The sequence below is a fragment of the Microchirus variegatus genome (assembly GCF_963457635.1).
Source record: "Microchirus variegatus genome assembly, chromosome: 8".
Taxonomy (NCBI): Eukaryota; Metazoa; Chordata; class Actinopteri; order Pleuronectiformes; family Soleidae; genus Microchirus; species Microchirus variegatus.
In genome coordinates, this window is record NC_139809.1 from 18,647,068 (window position 1) to 18,667,365 (window position 20,298).

Here is a 20,298-nt window from a genome sequence, read left to right on the forward strand (position 1 = left end):
GTCAAGCTTTGTGTTTTTGCTTTCATCCGCTCCCTGAGCGGTCTGCTCTGCTGCCTGGTTTCTGGGGCAGAGCGACTTCAAAGAGACTCCAGTGAGATATTCATGCAGCATCACATGAGCTCAGTTCTACGACTGGATGTGCAGAGGGGGTGGGGGAGTTCTGAGGAAACGTCTCATCTCCGTTTGAGAGAAAAGAGCAAGAGGGCAAAATTGTCCTGTCAGCAGAACACAGACAGAAAACGTTTCAATTGAACAAAACCTATTTCACAACCGTTTGTGTGCATCTCTATCGAAATGTCTGCAGATTGAAATGTTGACACAATCCCATGCAAAAGCTTAACATTTGTGTTCCCAGCTCCACGTTTAGTGCTGTACCTCGTGAGGAAGGTGAAGAGAGGAGCGCTGAGCGCCCTCTCTGCGCTGGAGGCCCATCAGGAACGGCACGGGGGCATCCAGGAGGTGATGCAGCGGAGCAGAGATGATGGGCAGGTAGATGTGCTGCCACTGAAATGGAAACAGCAACGTGGTGACGCCCTCGGCCACGGTCATCAAACGCTGGTAGTCTGGTGAGATGAAGGGATAAGCAATTACAGGAATGCCAAGGTCAATGAATCTGTCCATTATTTTCTCCATTAATTGAGGAAAGGAGCCTCAAATGATTGATTTTCAAGGATGTTACATCATCATCATCAATATGCAGAATGCTTCACATTCTACATGTCTGAGTTCTTCCTACAATTCCCGTTATTTCTTACATTTAACATTTCTGTGATTTATATCTTTTTGTAAATTTCATGTTTTCTGTTGCTGCTGAACTTTTTTCGTCATGTGACACCCACACACGGGCGGACAGTGTATAGGGACGATTTGGGCGACGCCCTAACAACTAGGAGGAGAAAGATAATTGTTTTTCCTAAGCAATTCCAAATATCCTTAGTACTAATATTCTTAGTTTTACCAGTGCCACGGAGTTCACGCTTTCATACGCGTTAGCTGTTTATGGCTCGTAGCAGAAGTTCACGCTTTCATACGTGTTAGCTGTAACCCTACGTTAGCGTTCGTTAGCTTGTTTGCTAACATTGTTGATGTTAGTATCGCTCACGGTTTAACTGCAGGTTAAACTTCACGCAAATCAGACAATTTTGTGTGTTTTGTGTAAGAAAGTATTCTAAGATGCGTTTAGCAACACATCTAAATAATGATTTTGACTGCACTATCTTGTCATATGTTTGTTATATGTATCTGGTAAAGGTTGTGAAAGCTCTTGATCCTTGGTCAGTTAAAGGTGCATTATGTAATAAATCTAAAGCAACTGGCCATAAAATCACAACAGTACAGACAAAATATTTGCATTAAAAAAAAATCTTTTGCAGACTGCAAATCATGTTTATGTTTTGAAATCATGTTTTGGCATGTGGCGCCACCTACCGCCGTCTACCAATCATCGCAGTCAGTAGAGTCTCAGCTGCTGAATATATCTCTGTATTTTGAATTTGGATGTAGTAACCGTTTTTGGCCACATTCTTACATATGGCACCTTTAAGAAATACTTGACTTAATATGCTGCCCATTAGATTTATGTAAATAATATTTGTTTATCAAGTTGCCATCTAGTGGACACAAGAAGGACTGTTAATCACCTAACAACAAATTGATACCGTCTTTCTTTATGCACCTATTGAATGGGTCACCTTAATCATTATCAGAAAAAATTGCCCGCCCTGAAATTTTCTTCAGGAGCCGCCACTGCACCCACAACACATCATGATGTGACACGTGACACCCACAACACATCTGTCCTTCCAAGAAGGCAATATTATATGTATGTGATCTTGGGCCATAGACATAACATTGACTTTATTTTCTCTTTGACAGTCTCTTTCAAGCAATACTATCAGACCTGAATGAGGGAGCATTTGTGTGTATACAACAGCAGCAAAGGGGCGGGCGGGGACAAGAAGCTTTTATGCCATGCAACTACGGGGGTTTTGGAGAAATAGAATTCCGTTCTGAATCTTTTTGTGGACACTTCTTTTGAGTTTCCAGTCATGATCGAACCTGACATCTCACTTTACTAGAGCAATGATGCTGTTGCCTCTGTCTGTCTTAACATGAATCACTTTCTCTGTGCATAGAAATGTCACAGAGACAGATATTTTATTTGATATTTTGATATGTTTTATTTTCCAGCAAGCAATGGTGGTTCTTGTTTATAGTTTTAGGTCATGGAGAATCTGAGTTTTTCTGTGTGTTTCTTTAAGTTGGTTGACATCTGTATGAATGCACTTTCTGTTATTGTTAATAAAACACTCAATAGTGGCCTGCTATGTGTCAGACATTGAAAGTAATTGAAAGGCTGTAACAGCATGTTTACCTTGAGAGTACAGTAGGACTTGTGTCTCCAGAAATGCACAAGTCAGTAGCTGAACCATGTTGTCGACACCGAGGAGTGAGAATGCCTCTCCTAGTGGGTACTCCCCAAGAGGAAGCTCTCCAGGACCAGGCTGCTGGCACACAATGGGGCGATGCACCCCGTGGAACCTCAGCGATCTGCCGGGTGGAGGCACGGGCACCTCGTACAGGATGTTGTGGATGTAGCTCTCCAGAGGGAGAGGAGGAGCTGTGTGTGACATCACAGCCTGGTGAAGCTGAGAGAGAAACTGTCGCGAAGCCTGAAGAAAAGGGAGCGGCGTCAGGAGGCAGAGTGCTTTGGACACATAGAGCGTATCACGCGCTGGATCGAAGGAGCCTACGCAGCTGAGGCAACCAGAAATCCCAGCTAGTGACTCGGCATCGGATTCGTCCAAGCTGCTCACAAGAGAGTCCATGCTGGAGGTGGAGGGCGAGGTCGAAGATGATGTTGAGGAAGAGGGAGAGGAGGCCGATGAGGAGGACTGGTGCTCCACGTGGTGCATCTGACTGAGAGTCTGCATGGCAACGATGATCTTAGGGTCTTTCACCTCCTCATAGAGAGTGTGGACAAAGCCATAGGAACGTGTGCCGTCATCGGAGGAGAGAGTGAACGAGTGGAACTGAGGATCCAGTCTGTCTGCCTGAGTGCGGAACGACAGACCCCTTGGCATGCAGAGCTAAAAGTGTGAAGAGGGACAAAAAGAGGATTAGAATAAAGCAAATAATGTCCACAGTGTTTATTTTATTTGTGCAGTTTTAAATGTGGGAGCAAAAACTAAGTAACATCACAAACTCTTTAGTCCAAAAATCCTGTATATGGCATGCTTCACTATATGCACAGAGTCTTGTTGTGTGGTGTTTATTTCCGCTTAGACACAGTTGGAGAATGATGTCTTTGAAGTGGCCGTCATAAATGTATTGTTAACAACAGTCATGGGTTAAAGGGACTTTCTTATCTTATCTTAAACTGGCGCCCACCAGCATAAATATCTGGTCTTTTAGGGCTATTATTACTATTTTGTAAAAAAAAAAATGTTTTAAATTATTTGCTTATCTTCACAAAAAATGCAGAATGGCATTTATTGTGAAAAAGATGAACTGAGTAAAAGACCAGATCTGTGACATCTCTTAAATCTGCCATCTTTCTGTTGAATGGGGCTTCAATTTTACTAAACAGTCTAAAATGAATGATATCAATCAGTATTCCAGTAGATACTCAGGTTTGTGACATGAGTATAGGACACCATCATGCCATCCTTAACAAAACAAAACCTCACCATGTTGACAGCATCTTTATTGAAGGGGCTCCTGTCTGTGTTTTCAGGGTAGTGAACCAGAACCTTAGACTTGAAGGACCGTCGAATGGGGCTCTGCTCAAAGCCGTCTCCTGAAGGACAAACAGACACGGCGTCATCACATGAACACATGAAACTGAACAATGACTCTCGTTTATGGATGAGAATCAGAGCAGAGGACGCTTCAAAGTGAAAGCCACTTTGATTTATAAATGCATTAAAAAAAGAAAGAAGCTCAGGAAGGACAATCCTGTCTGATACAGATCTTCAGACATTCATGTATTGTGGACAGTGAGGGCCACTGTACAACAAAGAAGGAAAAGCCTTCCAACCCTTATGTAACTAAACTCATTACCATAGAGACAGACTGTGAAAGTGGTGCAGTAACACTAATGCAGCAGAAAACATCTTTTTAAAAATATGAAACGTTAATATTAATTCAGCTTTCAGGCTGATGATAAAGGCTGAATAACAGTCAAGGTTATTAAGGGGATAGACAAAACTATTTCTGCTTTCACAAAGCTCATATTTGATGCACTGCTCTGCTGGCTCATGTTTCTCCTCTTCCTCTGCAGCCGTGTGTCCACCTCACTGTGTGCTGCCTTTCATTACTCAGGCACTTTCTCAGGGAATGCCCTCGAACAGCACTATCCTCACCGTGCTCCTCGTGGTCCTCAGGACCTGCCTCGAATCTCCCGGAATTCATGTTCAAGCTTCAACTGACATCACTGAATCACAGGAACAAAACAAGCTGACGCACAGGAACCCCCGAGAGAGAGGAAACCGTGCTGGAGGCTGAGCGAGGAAGGAGCGCCACGAAAATCTGAGTCACACTGGTGGGTGGAGCCCAAAGCTGATGGATCGCGGGGGGGGTCTGTGTTCTTTGCTCAGGATACAAACTGGTGTCAGTGCTCAGAGACGGAGACATCTAGTTGCCATGGTAGCCACATTCGCTACCATGATCTCAAAGCGGCACCCGGCACGTCAGCTGCACCCGGCACGTCCATCGAATCGTCACTTTCTTTGCAGTAGAACTCTTCAGTATGTTGATGGAGTCAGGTGATAGTGTTCCAGCTAACCCTCCAACATAGCCAATAATGAACTGAAGCTGACTTTAAAAACCATATAACAATCCCACAAGCGTTTTATCACTTACTGTGACAGAGAAAGAGGAGGAGGGAGGTTTGTTTTAGTCTTTAAATGGCTGTTTCACATGTAATTAGCACGTTTCCTCCTCTCACACTGCAAAAACACACACAAGAGAGAACAATAATACTGATTATTTACTTATTCATTTATTATCTGGGCTATGAAATGTAAGTAGTGTTCTTTGTTGCAATATCACAATGGAATATCATGATATCATTTTAAATGTGCTCACTTGACCGGCCCCCTCCTGACCAGACGAGGCCCTTAGTGGCCTCCAGGTCATTTGAGACCCCTGTCCTAGCTACATTCCTTTCCATTCCTAGCTTGGAATGGAAAGGTCACTAATAAATGTTACTAAACCTTTTTTTCCTTGTCCATTCATCCATCGATCCATTATCTACCGCTTTATCCTCCACCAGAGGGTCCCGGGGGTGCTGTGCCTATCTCAGCTGACATTGGGCGATATGCGGGGTACACCCTGGACAGTTCGCCAGTTCATCACAGGGCCACATATAGAGACAAACAACCATTCACTCTCATGCCTACGGTCAATTTAGAGTGACCAATTCACCTAATCCTCATATCGCATGTTTTTGGACTGTGGGAGGAAGCCGGAGAACCCGGAAAAAACCAACACACACACACGGGGAGAACATGCAAACTCCTTGCAGAAAGGCCCCTGTTCCGAAGTTGTTCCAAACGGGTCTTCTTGCTGCAAAGGCAAGAGTGCTAACCACTACACCAACCGTGGGCCCCCTGTCCATTCAATAAAAGCAAAACACAGGAAAGGAAAAAATAAAACCCAGGGTAACACTTCCAAAAGATCTTTTGCAAACAGCCATTTAGCTGAAGATACAGAGAATAATATTTAAATATTATTAAAATGTGATCTATGTAAGATTTTAGCTAACAACATTTCTGTTTCCATGTTTTTGCAGTTTAGACTTTCATCACAAAGATGTATTGTCCCCCGAGTCTGTTACTCAGGAGCATGATTGAACCGTAACATAGACATCTGTCATATTCACCCACAGAGACACATCATTACACGAGCGGATGAGGATGATGACTGCCACAGACTGATATCATGAAGTGACAATGGAAAATGCAGTGGATATTAAAAACAAAGTAGAAACTCTGAATACACGTCTGAATACGTGTCTCTCTGCAGAGATTGGATCAAATGTTCAGTCAGGGAGTTCACTGATGTCATCGCCCTGTGACAATCCTCTTGGCCAGAGCTGACGCTCAAGCCTCAGCCACTGAAACGGGCAGCGTCACGTGAAATTTGATTAGACCGCAGGAAACACAGTGGCATCTATTCAGACGCCAACAAGAGCAGATTGTGTCTGCGTAGGCATGCACTAATTACACACACACACAAAGAGACACCGTGTGACCTCACATTAAAAAGGAATAACTATCTCCTGTTTTAGAGCAGACCTTATAGAGGAGAACGCCATCACACACAGAAATACTTTATTTAACAGATACAGACTGAGCCTCCTGCTGCAGTGAGTCTGAGACCACCTGATGTTACATAAGCTGATCTGTGTTTGTCTCTGCAGGGTCCAGCTCAGAGATCACCTGGTTAACTAGTTAGCTCAGAGATCACCAGGTTAACTAGTTAGCTCAGAGATCACCAGGTTAATTAGTTAGCTCACAGACCACCAAGCTTAGTTAGCTCAAAGATCACCAGGTTAATTAGTTAGCTCACAGACCACCAGGCTTAGTTAGCTCAAAGATCACCAGGTTAATTAGTTAGCTCAAAGACCACCAGGCTTAGTTAGCTCAAAGACCATCAGGTCAATTAGTTAGCTCAAAGACCACCAGGTTAATTAGTTAGCTCAAAGATCACCAGGTTAATTAGTTAGCTCAAAGACCACAGGTCAAATAGTTAGCTCAAAGGCCACCAGGGTTAGTTAGATCAAAGACCCCCAGGTTAATTAGTCAGCTCAACGACCACCAGGGTTAGTTAGCTCAACGACCACCAGGGTTAGTTAGCTCAACGACCACCAGGGTTAGTTAGCTCAAATACCACCAGGGTTAGTTAGCTCAAATACCACCAGGGTTAGTTAGCTCCAAGACCACCAGGGTTAGTTAGCTGCAAAGACCACCAGGGTTAGTAAGCTCAAATACCACCAGGGTTAGTTAGCTCAAATACCACCAGGGTTAGTTAGCTCAAAGACCACCAGGGTTAGTTAGCTACAAAGACCACCCGGGTTAGTTAGCTCCAAGACAACCAGGGTTAGTTAGCTGCAAAGACCACCAGGGTTAGTTAGCTCAAAGACCACCAGGGTTAGTTAGCTACAAAGACAACCAGGCTTAGTTAGCTCAAAGACCACCAGGGTTAGTTAGTTCAAAGACCACCAGGGTTAGCTCAAAGACCACCAGGGTTAGTTAGCTCAGAGACCACCAGGGTTAGTTTACTCAAAGACCACCAGGGTTAGTTAGCTTAAAGACCACCAGGGTTAGTTAGCTCACAGACCACCAGGTTAATTAGTTAGCTCAAAGACCATCAGGGTTAGTTAGCTCAAAGACCACCAGGGTTAGTTAGCTCAAAGACCACCAGGGTTAGTTAGCTCAAAGACCACCAGGGTTAATTAGCTCAAAGACCACAAGAGATAGTTAGTTAGCTCAAAGATCACCAGGGTTAGTTAGTTTAAAGACTACCGGGGTTAGTTAGCTCAAAGACCACCAGGTTAATTAGTTAGCTCAAAGACCACCAGGGTTAGTTAGCTCAAAGACCACCAGGGTTAGTTAGCTCAAAGACCACCAGAGATAGTTAGTTAGCTCAAAGACCACCAGGGTTAGTTAGCTCAAAGACCACCAGAGATAGTTAGTTAGCTCAAAGACCACCAGGGTTAGTTAGCTCAAAGACCACCAGAGATAGTTAGTTAGCTCAAAGATCACCAGGGTTAGTTAGCTCAAAGACTACCAGGGTTAGTTAACTCAAAGACCACCAGGGTTAGTTAGCTTAAAGACCACCAGGGTTAGTTAGCTCACAGACCACCAGGTTAATTAGTTAGCTCAAAGACCATCAGGGTTAGTTAGCTCAAAGACCACCAGGGTTAGTTAGCTCAAAGACCACCAGGGTTAGTTAGCTCAAAGACCACCAGGGTTAATTAGCTCAAAGACCACAAGAGATAGTTAGTTAGCTCAAAGATCACCAGGGTTAGTTAGTTTAAAGACTACCGGGGTTAGTTAATTCAAAGACCACCAGGTTAATTAGTTAGCTCAAAGACCACCAGGGTTAGTTAGCTCAAAGACCACCAGAGATAGTTAGTTAGCTCAAAGACCACCAGGGTTAGTTAGCTCAAAGACCACCAGGGTTAGTTAGCTCAAAGACCACCAGAGATAGTTAGTTAGCTCAAAGACTACCAGGGTTAGTTAGCTCAAAGATCACCAGGGTTAGTTAGCTCAAAGACCACCAGGTTACTTAGTTAACTCAAATATCACCAGGGTTAGTTCAAACTAACAAGTGTCAGATCCAAATCAAGAAAATGCTTTGATTTAAGTAAGATAGAATTTGATGTCAAAGGAGCATAAGGGTGAAATCTGAAAATATGTGCTGTTGGCTGTAGACTTTGCTATTTACAGCTATGGTTCTCAAACTGTGGTACATGTAGCACCAGTAGTACGCAAGCTTCCTCTGGTGGTACTTGGAGGACAATCAGAAACACTGTTGTTGGTATAAAACGTTTGAGAACCACTGGTTTACAGCACATTTATACATCTATTTTACAGCTAATTTGCTTTTTCTACACACATTCATTTGTGACTTTAAAGTCATATGCATGTATGTACAATTTATTGATATACTATTTATTTGTTGTATGCTACCACTATTGCTGCTGCTGCTGTTGTTGTTATTGTGTCCTTGTCTAGTCTTTTTCCTCTCTTAGGTTCATACTATCTGGTATGATAGGTTCTACATCCCTGTGTCGCCATGTGCTTTTACAATGCTTTAAAGAATGTGTGGAGGACAATAACAAATGTTTTGTTTGGTTAACAGACAAAAATGTCAAAGCATCTTGATTTTGGTTTTATTTTTATGAAAATGACAAGAAAGATAAAGAAAAGGTCATACCAATTTTGGATCATACAGCACAAGCAATATCTCTCTGAGAACTAATCTGCAGCAGAGCATTTTGTTCCAACAGAGCTCATCCTATGACACAAACCTGTCTCTTGTGTGACTCGACTGAAAGAGATTAACATCTTTCCTCTAAGGGAGGTGCTCGACATCAGCTGCACTGCTGCTACAAAATAAGTCAAATCAGTCGTAAAATTGTTGCGTCCAAGAAGCGTCAGAATCAGAAGCAGGAAAAGAAACTGAATTCATTAAAATGGGTAGAACACAGGGTACTACTAGTGTCTGTCCCCCACGTCAACCACTCACACCTGGAAGTGACATCATGGCTGTAGTTGGTATTCTGCACCTGCATGGCTCTGTGTGTAAATGTGTGTCCTCTAAAAAGGCTGTCCTATTTGACAAAAATAAACCACCAGAAGCCTCTGACACAAGGTAGCATCACTGCGGCTCTTCATCGTCCATAGCAACCTCCACATCCTCCAGCAACACAGCAGTGTGCTTTCTCAAATCTTCTTCGTTTTTCAGCCTTGAGTAAGGAAAGACGAGGGAATTGTTTCTCTCGACACGTCATCACAGAGCCATGTAATAATCACACCTCACATAGAACCCAGTGTCACCAGCCGGCTGCTGCTGCTGCTGCTGCTGCTGATGCTGATGCTGGACCTGAGCTCCAGCTTTACAGAGCAGAAAAAAAACATCATGATGATGATGATGTCCTCTCTCTCTACTTTGTTTTTCTCCTGCAGGTGTAGCAGTGGATGATGACTTGCAAAAGCAGCAAAGCTAAAAAAAATACTCAGTCAGTTATACATAATATATAATAACGATGCTTTTCATCATCAACGAATCCCTCCGCTTGTTTAATCCATGACTGGATTAGCTGATCTGTCAGAACATGGTGTAATATGTCAACCAGAGCTTGAAATGGCAACATCGTCAACTGTTTTCCTTTGTCCACAGACCAAAGATGTTCAGTTTAAACTGGAAAACATTCACATTTAAGGAGCTGAGATAAAAAAGGATGATGGTTTTACCTTAAAAACCCTCCTTAAAGGGATAATTTCATCATCAAAATGGTTGTCAGTTGATTTAGTCATCGATTAAGAATGGTTTATGGCCCTAGTATTTACTGTGTGATGAAAAGACAGTGAACAGGCGTGTAATGTGTTTTTCAGCTGAGCAGAGACACAGATCAACAAAATGGGAAATGTCATTAAATGGGGAGATGAGGAGATGTTTTTCACAGCCACTAAGGTTACACTCACATTTCATCAGCCATGTATGTCCACAGACATACGTACATGGTAACGTAAACAATAAATAATAGTATATTATTCAAAATAATAATAATAATAATAATAATAAAATGAATTGTGTCATTTGCTGTGGCGTTCAATCCAAACACAATGATATTGATCTGCGCACAAACAGTCGTGTACGTGTGTTAGTTGACCGTCTAACCTGCTCCATCGTCCGGCTCCAGGCCCGTGTCCGCGTCCACTCCACACACCACCAGATAGTGAGCGAAACGGCAGGAGGACGCCGTGCCGGAGCCCGTGGCCGCTGCGGTGCCGCTCATCCTCGACGCGTTTGCGGTGTCACGGCGGCTACGTTTGCTTCTAACAGACTAACAGGCTGCGGTTCATCGCTGGTGCGGTCGTCGTACCGAAATAATAATAATGATGACGCTGCCCTCGATGTCTCCCCGTGTTGTCGTGCGTGGGTCCGCCCGCCTGCTCTCACTGACTGTTCCACACGGTCAGTCTGTGACTCCGGATGAACCAACCACGGTCATCCAGAGGGATCAGAGGGGGAGGAGTCAGAGAGAGACGGGGAGAGACAAAAGCCACACAAGCATCATCATCATCATCATCATCAACATGATTTTTTTTTTTATCATGATTTTATATGAAGTCATTTTATGTTCAAGAGCAAAACAATGCGCCTAACAAAATACATGAAAACAAGGTCAACTGGACTGGATTCATCTACTGTCTTCGCTTGACTTTTTAAAGTCCAGTGTGTGAGAATTAGTGACATCTAGTGGTGAGAGTGCAGAGTGTAACACATGGCCCTTTTCCACTATGGTCCCGCCTCGCCTTGGTTATGTTGGTTTTCCACAACAACAAAAAAGCACCAACTCAACATGGGCGGAGTCATCACTGCACGGCTGCATGAAACTGCGGTGACTTGGTTTTACATGCAACACACACACACAAGTGACTTGTAAAGCAGTTGTTTTCAGTGTATCTGAATCATTGGAATCAGTTCATTAAAAAGATTTGTTCAGTACTTCCTCCATGACCAGGGGCGCAGCTTGTGAACAGGCAAGGCAGGCAACTGCTTGGGGCCCCGAGCTTATAGGTCGCCCCCGACACTCGGAGCCTTAGGGCTGTTTTTACTGAAATGTGCAGTGACCAGCCGCCTCCCCGTCCCCCTTAAACAACAAAAAACTTGTAGTTATTGTTATGTGACAAACCGGAGTAACTATCCAAAAATAACAGTACAACTTTATCAATAAAGTGGCTTTAATTTGCGAGCATTAGGATCAATTTCAAAACAAAAGTCCTGGAGTAAAGGCAGGAAGAGCACAATGGGTGTCGATGAGCCAAGTTCACAAACTTCAATAACGTGTGTGTCCACCATTAGCCTCACGCAGAGCGATACACTGGCGACGCATGGACATCACCAGGTTGTCGATCGTGGCCTGGAACGATCGTGGAATGATGCACATTCAGTTGTGACTGACATCTGTGGCATATTGACAAAGTGACAAAAGTCCACATTTTGGTGTGCCCTTTTATTGAGCAGACCATAAGGAGTGTCTGTGTACTGGTCACACATATTGACCACCACTCTGCCATGCTCCATGACTCTCAGGAGTTAAAATACTCAATCTGAGATTGTAGTCAATAGGAGTGGCCGAGTGACACTGGACGACTGGGTTTGAGCAAAACAAATCATTCCATAAACAAATGTATCAAGAATCTGAGCAAATGTCATGACATTCTATTTTTGTTCACCATTTCAAGTTTGTCCGTTTATATTTTTGTTGAGTATACAAATAAACTGCCATTTGCATCGCAATTCAGAAGTCGGAACTGGGCGTAACATCGCCAGTTGAGAAGTCAGAAAAAAACAGACAAAAAGCTAGCTCAGGCTAGCCATTGTTAGCAATACCAGTCGATAATGTTTTACACAGAGCTTACATACAGTATTTGAACAGAACTATGTTTTCGATTGATTGCGAAACAAATGAAAACAGTGTTTTAACTTCTGACTGAATGGCAGCCATCTTGAGTGCCCTCTCCAATTTCCAACAGCAACTGGAATGCATTTCTACTCGAAACTCAAAATTATACACTTAAATATACTTAGAGATAGATCAGGTAATTTCAAATCTTATTTCTGGCTTTAAATTTGTGTTGTTTCTTAACAAACAGAAAAAAACAAAAAGGGAGATGAAAATATTTACTGTTTCACCTCCCTTTTTTAAAAATAGATTTACAAAATAAAGAGGGATTGAGGGGGATTCTATATTTATAGTGAGAGTTTATAATGCGATCAGGTGTAGGAGGTAGATTAGTTACAGTACAAAGAGTTCAAGACAATATTAGCTCATAAAGAAAACTATAATATAATGTACAGTAGAGCAATCCAAATCCATATTATGGTTTTGGATTTCCCTCCTGCAAAATATGAGAAATCCCTCTGAGGATTATATATAGATATATACTTAAAGTACTTCCTGACACCTCCTCCTCATACTGGTCACCAAGATGACAATGCTCCAATCCCAGGATTTGGGAGTGGAGAAAATGGAATGTCCTGCCTGCATTCCTGACCTCAACCCCATGGAATAGTTGCGGGATCAGCTTGCTGTGGGTAATGTAGGAATCTGTGTCACTTGATAGTGACCCATACTAGAGAGTTAAAGTCTCACGTTCATAACCAGGAGGGCTGATGTGCTCACAGAGATATATAGACATGCAGCAGTGAGTAACTGAAATGTACACGTATTTAGTGTACTGTATCAGACCCTGTAATAGCTGCTATAAGAATAAGAAGATTAAACACAAGAAAGAAAGAGGTGGACTTTCACAAGTCTTACATTTATTGAACCATTCAAACTTTATTATTTCTTATTTTATAGGCAAAATACTGACTATTTTCAGTAAATAAATATCATCTAATTCACAAGTAACCCAACTTCCTACTGTATCAGCTCCAGTAAACCATATGGCCTGAGACATAATAGGATTTAGGTTCAATTAAGTCAGTGTCCAAACATCAAAAGTGTGCAGCATATCTTAACACCTGGACTGACTCATGCTATCAAATCCTTGAATTAAAACATTATCTTAACCTCATTCTTCATGCATGTTGGAGGTGTATGGACCTACACCTTCATCTTTTCTGTAAATGCAAGTGAGCACATGGTTTCACAGCTTCAATCCTGTTGTGAATCTGTCTCATTACAGTGACGATGCCTGCGTACATACAGTAATTCAACCTTTGTCATTCCATAACAACATTTTTTAACTAAGAGCTTCTGTCCAAGGCCAAGCACTCCTGTTTATTTTTAAGTCGCATGTGTCCGTATAACAATGGCAGCAATTCAGATATCCTTTTTCGACTATGTGACTTCCTCCAGGTCCTCCCTGGAGGATTTGCAGGTAATTGTGAGCCAGATGAGACATTCAATAACACCAGTACGTCCCAGTCCAGGCAGCTGTGGTTGGTCTTACCCACACTGGCTTCAATAACAAGCACCATGATCAACTCAGGTAACATTTTCAACACAGGAAAGACAGTCAGTGTTTCTCAAAGTCAAAGGGACCCTTCAAAGTCAGGTTCTACAGAGACAAGGACCTCCCTCTGAGCATTCTGGGAAAGCAAAATGGTCAGATCCTAAGTTTTGCATTCACATGTGCAGAGGTCCACGAGGTACCGCATGCATCAATTTAGAGATCCACCCATTTCCACAGTAGTTCAGCATGCTCCCTGTAACACACTCTCCTCTCCAGTCCAGTTTGTGGTGCACTATTGTTTTGGTCAAAAGAGACAATGAAGAAGACATGAACTATGAAAAGCCATGCAATACCCGTGGCTCAAAGAATACAAGCACATAGAAGGAAGGAATTTTCTGGTGAGACATCGAGGGATTGCGTGCACATGTGCACAAAGCCAGACTGACATGATAAGTATGACCCAGGTCTTAAAGGAACAATGTAGCAAGTGTGCCATTACATCACCAAGAAGGTTCCACCTTCCGCAATTTCAAATATAATAAATGCCAGACAGGGGGAACAAGGATAATGGTGGTCCTACACCAAAAACCTGTCAAAATGAAGGAGAAAAAAGAGAAATGTATATGCTACGGCAACAAAACTTTTTTAGATGCCTAATAAAAATAATCACGTGCTAAGGATTATGGCTGCTCTAAGGATACACAACATGCATCCTTCTCTATGTGAAGAATCTGCAGCATCTTGTAAATTGGAACAGTCATTCAGCCGGGCCTGATGACGCAACATCTTTGAAATTCAGCCGAGGATCCAACCTTGACTTTGAGAAACACCGAGAGTTTCAGGAGAGAAAGTTAGGACATCCCCACTGTAGCTTTACCTCACTTTGGTTCTTCTATAATCATGATTCAGCTTCTCAAATCAAATACACACACAAAAAAAGACTATTTAAATACAACTTAGATTAAATATAAATGGCTGGAGCTGCAGTATCACTGGTGTCTTTGAGGCATGCTGAGGAAGCTTCCCAGTGTCTCTCTGAACCACAGCTGGTGATATATTGAGTCAAAGTTGCACAGATTACACACATTCTCTACAAAACATTTGGCAGTGCAATTGGGTTCAGAAATGTTACCTGGAAAATATCTTTAGAGAAAGAATGCAAGGTTCTCAGAAGGAAGGGCACTGTGGGTATTTGAAGGAAAATAGTCTTTTTGGAGTAAAACTCTTGGCAGAAGCAGGTAAACAGGGAGAGGTAGCATGTTTTTTTTACACTCTATTGAATGTTTTCTTCCCTGCTTCCTGTTCACTTACAGCTCATCAATTAATTATTGTGTATGTGACTGTATATTGGGCAAAAGTGGCTGGTGAGGTGAAGCAGCAGACCATTTAGATTTGTGTGGTAGTAGTATTGATCTCTGGAAAACTGTAGTTAGAGTGTGGGAGTGTAAGTTGAGAATCCACAGCGTGCTTTTAATGAAAACAGATTTATAATTGAACTTTAAGGAGGCTATGGGTTAATGGCTTTGGCAAAATGTGTGGAAGCAAAAGCTGTGCATGACAGACAGGACAGACAGGGAGGTCTATGTTAAGATACGAGCCACCTGGGCCTGAATCTCCCCATCTGGGTGTGAAAGCAGCTGGACCAGTCTGCTGTGGAGTTGTGAGGATTCATCCAACATGACCCGGAAGAGGCAATCCTGCTTTCGCCTCAGTTCATCCGCCACCTGGTCTGAGGGCCTCCAGGACTTTAAGTTTCCTGCAAATGTCAGCAGTCGCAAAAGCACTGCGGGGGCTGTTCGTGTGTCGAACAGCAGCACAACAGAGGCTGGAGCCTGGGGGCAAAAAGCACACAGCAAAAGATCAAATTCATTAATACCATCACAATAGTCTTCATAGACTGCATTTGTATTACTTCAGCCTCACCTGAGCTTGAACAATATCATCCATTATATCTGGATTAGAGGACAAATTCACAAGGACTCTCAAAGCCTGAACCTGAAACAACAACAAAAACAGTTCACATATGTGGTTACAACAAACAACAATTCTGCTTTTAACTGGCCTCCACTTGCAGCTTCATTTATTTGTCTCTTTATCATAGAGACATAAATTGTATCATATTGTGATTTTTTTTTACAGTATTCAAGATTCCAAATGAAGGTCACCAGGAAAAGAGTTGCGCACCTGTAACGCTTCGCTGCTCACGACCAGTAGAGACAGTAAGAGTGTGACTGATTCCTTGAGCAGGTGTTGATGTTTGTCTGTGACTGAAAGGTTTGTCAGTAGCCTGAGAGCAGCCAGCTGAAGGTCAGAATTCACCAGTGACATCTCAATCAGTTCCAGCACTTGAGGCACGTAAACCTATAAGACAAGATTTTTTATGAAAGTCTATCCCCCACCAAAATACTGACACACAGTAAATATAGTGTATAAATAAAATATAATGTTAACCTCTTCTTCACTGTTGCCCCCATCACACGCAGCGACAAAAGCGTCATAAAACCATATCTAACTTTAACAAACACAGACATGCTGCCATTTTTATCACTTTACGACCAAGATTCACGGATCCAGCCCCAAAATAAGAGCAAAACAACTGACTTTCAAGAAATACAACCAGAAATGTTGTCTTACCTTTGCTGTTTATCAAAACAACTTATTTCCACCAGAACAAAACAACTTCTAATGAAGAACTACACGTTCCAGTATGCTTTTGGGACTAATTCTGGTCGGATCGATTTACAGCGAGTTATCATACTTTTTTTTTCAAAACAAGTTTTTTTAGACCAATAGTGACATGTAAATTAAATTAAATGGGTCTTAATAAATGGTACCTAAGAACTCTCAAATGGCACCAATGGTTCCAAACTGTGCCAAAAGAGAGAACGCCTTGACATCTCTTCTATCTCTACTAAAACCTCTGTCATTTTACTTTGCTTCACTTCAGCAGCATCAGAATTTGCACAGCTCATGTCCACAAGTTGTTCCATGTGTTATTAAGCTCCTACTGCATATTCTAAAGGTGATATTTGCTTTAAAATGCAATATTTTTTTAGGCAAGAGAAAAAATCCTTAATTTATGCTGTGTTCCATGTGCATTTACTCTGACAGTGGCATCTACAGTGAAACTTACACCTCTGGTGGAATCGCACATGTGTTATCTGTAGTTTGATACCCAGATAATCCACATAGAGCTTGTAACTGCAGAGATTTACTCAATTTAGTTTGGGCATGTCATTTTAGAGCAGCGACTCCAAAAAGAGGGTCAGGGAAGAAGAGGTTAAAGACTATATTATAATTGTGGTACAGAGTGACAACAAACCTTTATTTGCTCCTGGTTTTGAATATTCATACACAGATTATTTAAAGCATTCAGAGTCTGCACTCGAACGTCTGCCACAGGATCAGAGAGGAAACCAGCAACGATGTGAATCCCTTCAAATTCCCGGATTAGATTCTGGGGAATAAGTGATTTAAAAAAACAATGAAAATGACATGAATTTCAAATTTCAAAACAGACTTGGATATAAAGCAGCCAGAACTGACCTCATTTGCAGAAGATTATGGGGAAACAAACTCTACCTGATTCACAGTGAAAGCAGCAGCATTTCCTAAAGTAAGTAGAATCTGACATCTTTCAGACTGATTATTGCTGGTCTGCAGACAAGACAGCAGCATTTTCAGATGCTGTGGCTCCAAGTTACCAGGGGACTGATGGATGATGTCACCTAGGACGAAAAACATATTTATTATTGTGAGATATGCATCTATAACACCTTTAAGAATAAACTCTTTAAAACAAATATTGCTGCTTTTCAATCTGTCTCAACAAGATGGAGCCAAATACTTTCTTAACCTACTTCAGCAAAGGGAACCCACCAGACCTCTCCGGTCATCAGATGCAAGAATCAGAATTAAGCACATGGAAGAAGCATTTTCCTTATTTATAAGAGATTTAGTGAAAAGCGAGGCCTGCTTCCACCTTAGAATATTTTAAAACAAAAACTTTCTTCTGCTTGGCAGAGCTTTTCAGAAAAAGCAACTCTCATTTCCAGTAATCTGTATAATTTTATAGTTGTTACATGTGCTGTGGAAATTACCCTCAGTGTGTGAAATGTGCAATACAAATAAAACCTTTGCTGTAATGTTGATGTATTGATGTACTATATAACATGCCTAGCCTAAGTTTTTGGACTGCTTAAGGTCAGGATTTTATGTGATGATGGTAGCCTTCAAATACTACAAAGGAGATCATTCATCTTTGTAAATTAACCTCCTCTTCATAATACGAAACACCTTCTGGCTGGTTTGTGCGTTCAGGCTGCTGTAGAAACATGGCAGTGCCTGATATTAGCTTCCCGAAAGCAAGACCCTCACCTGAGGCATGAGGCTAATGAAACTATATGATTTTTCTTGTGTACAAATGAATAATTCGTGCAAAGTAATAATGTTAGACAGGTGGTGGGGTTATTGTCCAGCTGTATCATTATTTACCTGATGCAACCTTCCCAGGTCGTGGAGAGACAATATCCAGTCCAGACACTTTAGCCAAAAGGCTCCCCGGCTTCAGAGCACTGTCACCGGGCTGACTGCTCCTCCTGACAGAAACACTTTCACTTTCTTTCACACTCTTCTTGCTCCTTTTGAAGCTCCCCCCGCTAATAAGTTTGTAAATCCCATAGGAGGCTCCAGCTCCTGCGACTATTCCCAGCAACGCCTTCATGTTGCTGAGCCTGGGAATGACACTTCCATCATCGCCCATGCTGCGGCTAACTATCTAGCTGGGCTATGCTAACAGCAAGCTAAAGGTGCTCCGGAGAGTTTGGTGTAAACTCTGTTACCTTGTCCGCTGACCAAACCAGCTCATGTGTTAACTAACATAGACAACAGCGTTTCGAAACAACCACCAAGTGCGGCCAAATTACTGTAAACAGTCATTGTTACGAAAACTGTAGAAGTTTGCTGACAAGCTCACCCAGCGCGAGCCACAGTTGTCAACAATGACGCATGTGTTACGCGTTTCCGGGCAGCTCGTGTTGGCCGATCAGATCTATCCCGGAGTGACCGACTCCTCACAAGACATCGCTACTTTTGATGCATTTATTTGGATGTGGACATTTGTTGACAGAGTCTTACTAACTAACTGTTGTGTCCCAGTAACCTATTTTTTTCCTATTAGGGACGTGATAATCTTCGGGATGTATGGTGACTTTCCTAAGACGAACACATAGTGGCTCACTTTGTCAACTTTTACTTGGCTGCATCCCAATCTCTGACCTGTGTTTTAATGATTTGATGATTTTGATTTCCTTTTCCAAAAGCAATAACAGTGCCGATCCTATACTGAGATGATTAAATTTGATAAAGTTTAATGTATTTTGTGTATTGTCAATTTCAATTGTCTTGAAATCAGACTTTTGAAACTATTGAGAAACGACTGTTTTACTTTCTCTTCGTGAACCAGTGCTCTTTAACTATTATACATGTTCTTCTGACAGTGAACCACAATGATCATTTCAAATCAATCTGCCAATAAGTCTGTTGCTTATAAAGAGCTGCCACACCCATCTCTGTGTCATGGCCAGTGGACAAGGACAACAATGAATGGATCCAGATGATGACATAGTGCAGTTAGTAGAATGTATTAAAATTACAGTTTAATCCCAGTTTCCCTGATAGATTAGCATTACATTCAAATGAGAATATTTTGATGTAGCTGCTCGCTGTTCTATATATTCATCTGTATTTGTCCTGCTCTGGAGATTATTTACAGTTACACAACCAAAATCTAATTTCCTGATATAGTTATGATAATATCTGTATAAAGTTAAATATGATATATATCGGTCAGAAGAAATGTGAGAGAAAACTGCTTTGAGTTTGTTCTCAAGCTCAATAAACATACTCATATTTGACTATTTTTCTCCTTTTATTCAGAGCCACCATGTAGATACGTGTGGACAAATGCACAGCAACAAATGCTACCCTAAAGAGATATGCAACAATGAAATAAACAATATTATATCATGTTAAACTGATGTTTTTGATTTTTGTGTCATATCACTCAGGTCTCCTCCAACAGACTCCAGGACCAACACTACAGGCAATTCTCAAAAATATCAATACACTGATATCATGCACTGTCATACACTGATTGTAGTTGACATTTGTGTGACACTTAATGCAGTTAAGCCTTGAATTGTTGCCTAAATTTTCCACCTCTGACACAATCAAAATGTGAAAAAGAAAATATTCACTAATTGGAGAAGATGGATCATGACAAATGTGATTTTTCTCCCTCTTGACGATGGAAAACGATCCTGTTAAAACAGAAAAAAATATATAAATTGGGGGGTTATTTAAAGGTGCATTATGTAATAAATCTAAAGTGTTTACCAAAACAAAACTTCATCACCACCTACAAAAATTAAAGTTTTTTTTAACGTTTTAGCATTATGTAATAAATCTGAAGCAACTGGCCATAAAATCCTCCTAATATGTCACAGAGACTCAGGAATAATGTTAATATAACAAACTGAACTCACCAACAACAGTACAGCCAAAATATTTTCATTAAAAAATATATTTTGCAGAC

At 41.6% G+C, this 20,298-nt stretch overlaps 2 protein-coding genes across 2 annotated transcripts in view; both read right to left on the minus strand.

Moving 5' to 3' along the window:
* The window catches only part of LOC310930923 (DENN domain-containing protein 5B-like), a 28,030-nt gene extending 17,425 nt beyond the window's left edge, over positions 1-10,605 (minus strand). Inside the window, exons 1-4 of the mRNA XM_083893987.1 lie at positions 10,414-10,605; positions 3,690-3,799; positions 2,375-3,089; positions 376-563 (exon numbers count right to left, since the gene is read on the minus strand). Coding sequence (XP_083750113.1) covers positions 376-563; positions 2,375-3,089; positions 3,690-3,799; positions 10,414-10,531 — 1,131 coding nt within the window. The 5' untranslated portion in view covers positions 10,532-10,605. The remainder of the gene's footprint in view (positions 1-375; positions 564-2,374; positions 3,090-3,689; positions 3,800-10,413) is intronic.
* Positions 10,606-13,076: 2,471 nt separating this feature from the next.
* armc10 (armadillo repeat containing 10) lies at positions 13,077-18,660 on the minus strand. The gene is made up of 6 exons (XM_083893095.1): positions 18,198-18,660; positions 17,286-17,431; positions 17,026-17,160; positions 15,888-16,064; positions 15,627-15,698; positions 13,077-15,535 (listed from the first exon to the last, which is right to left on the minus strand). Exons 1-6 carry the CDS (start codon positions 18,463-18,465, stop codon positions 15,284-15,286), a joined length of 1,050 nt encoding a protein of 349 aa, XP_083749221.1. The 5' UTR covers positions 18,466-18,660; the 3' UTR covers positions 13,077-15,283.
* Between the last annotated feature and the right edge of the window lie 1,638 nt (positions 18,661-20,298).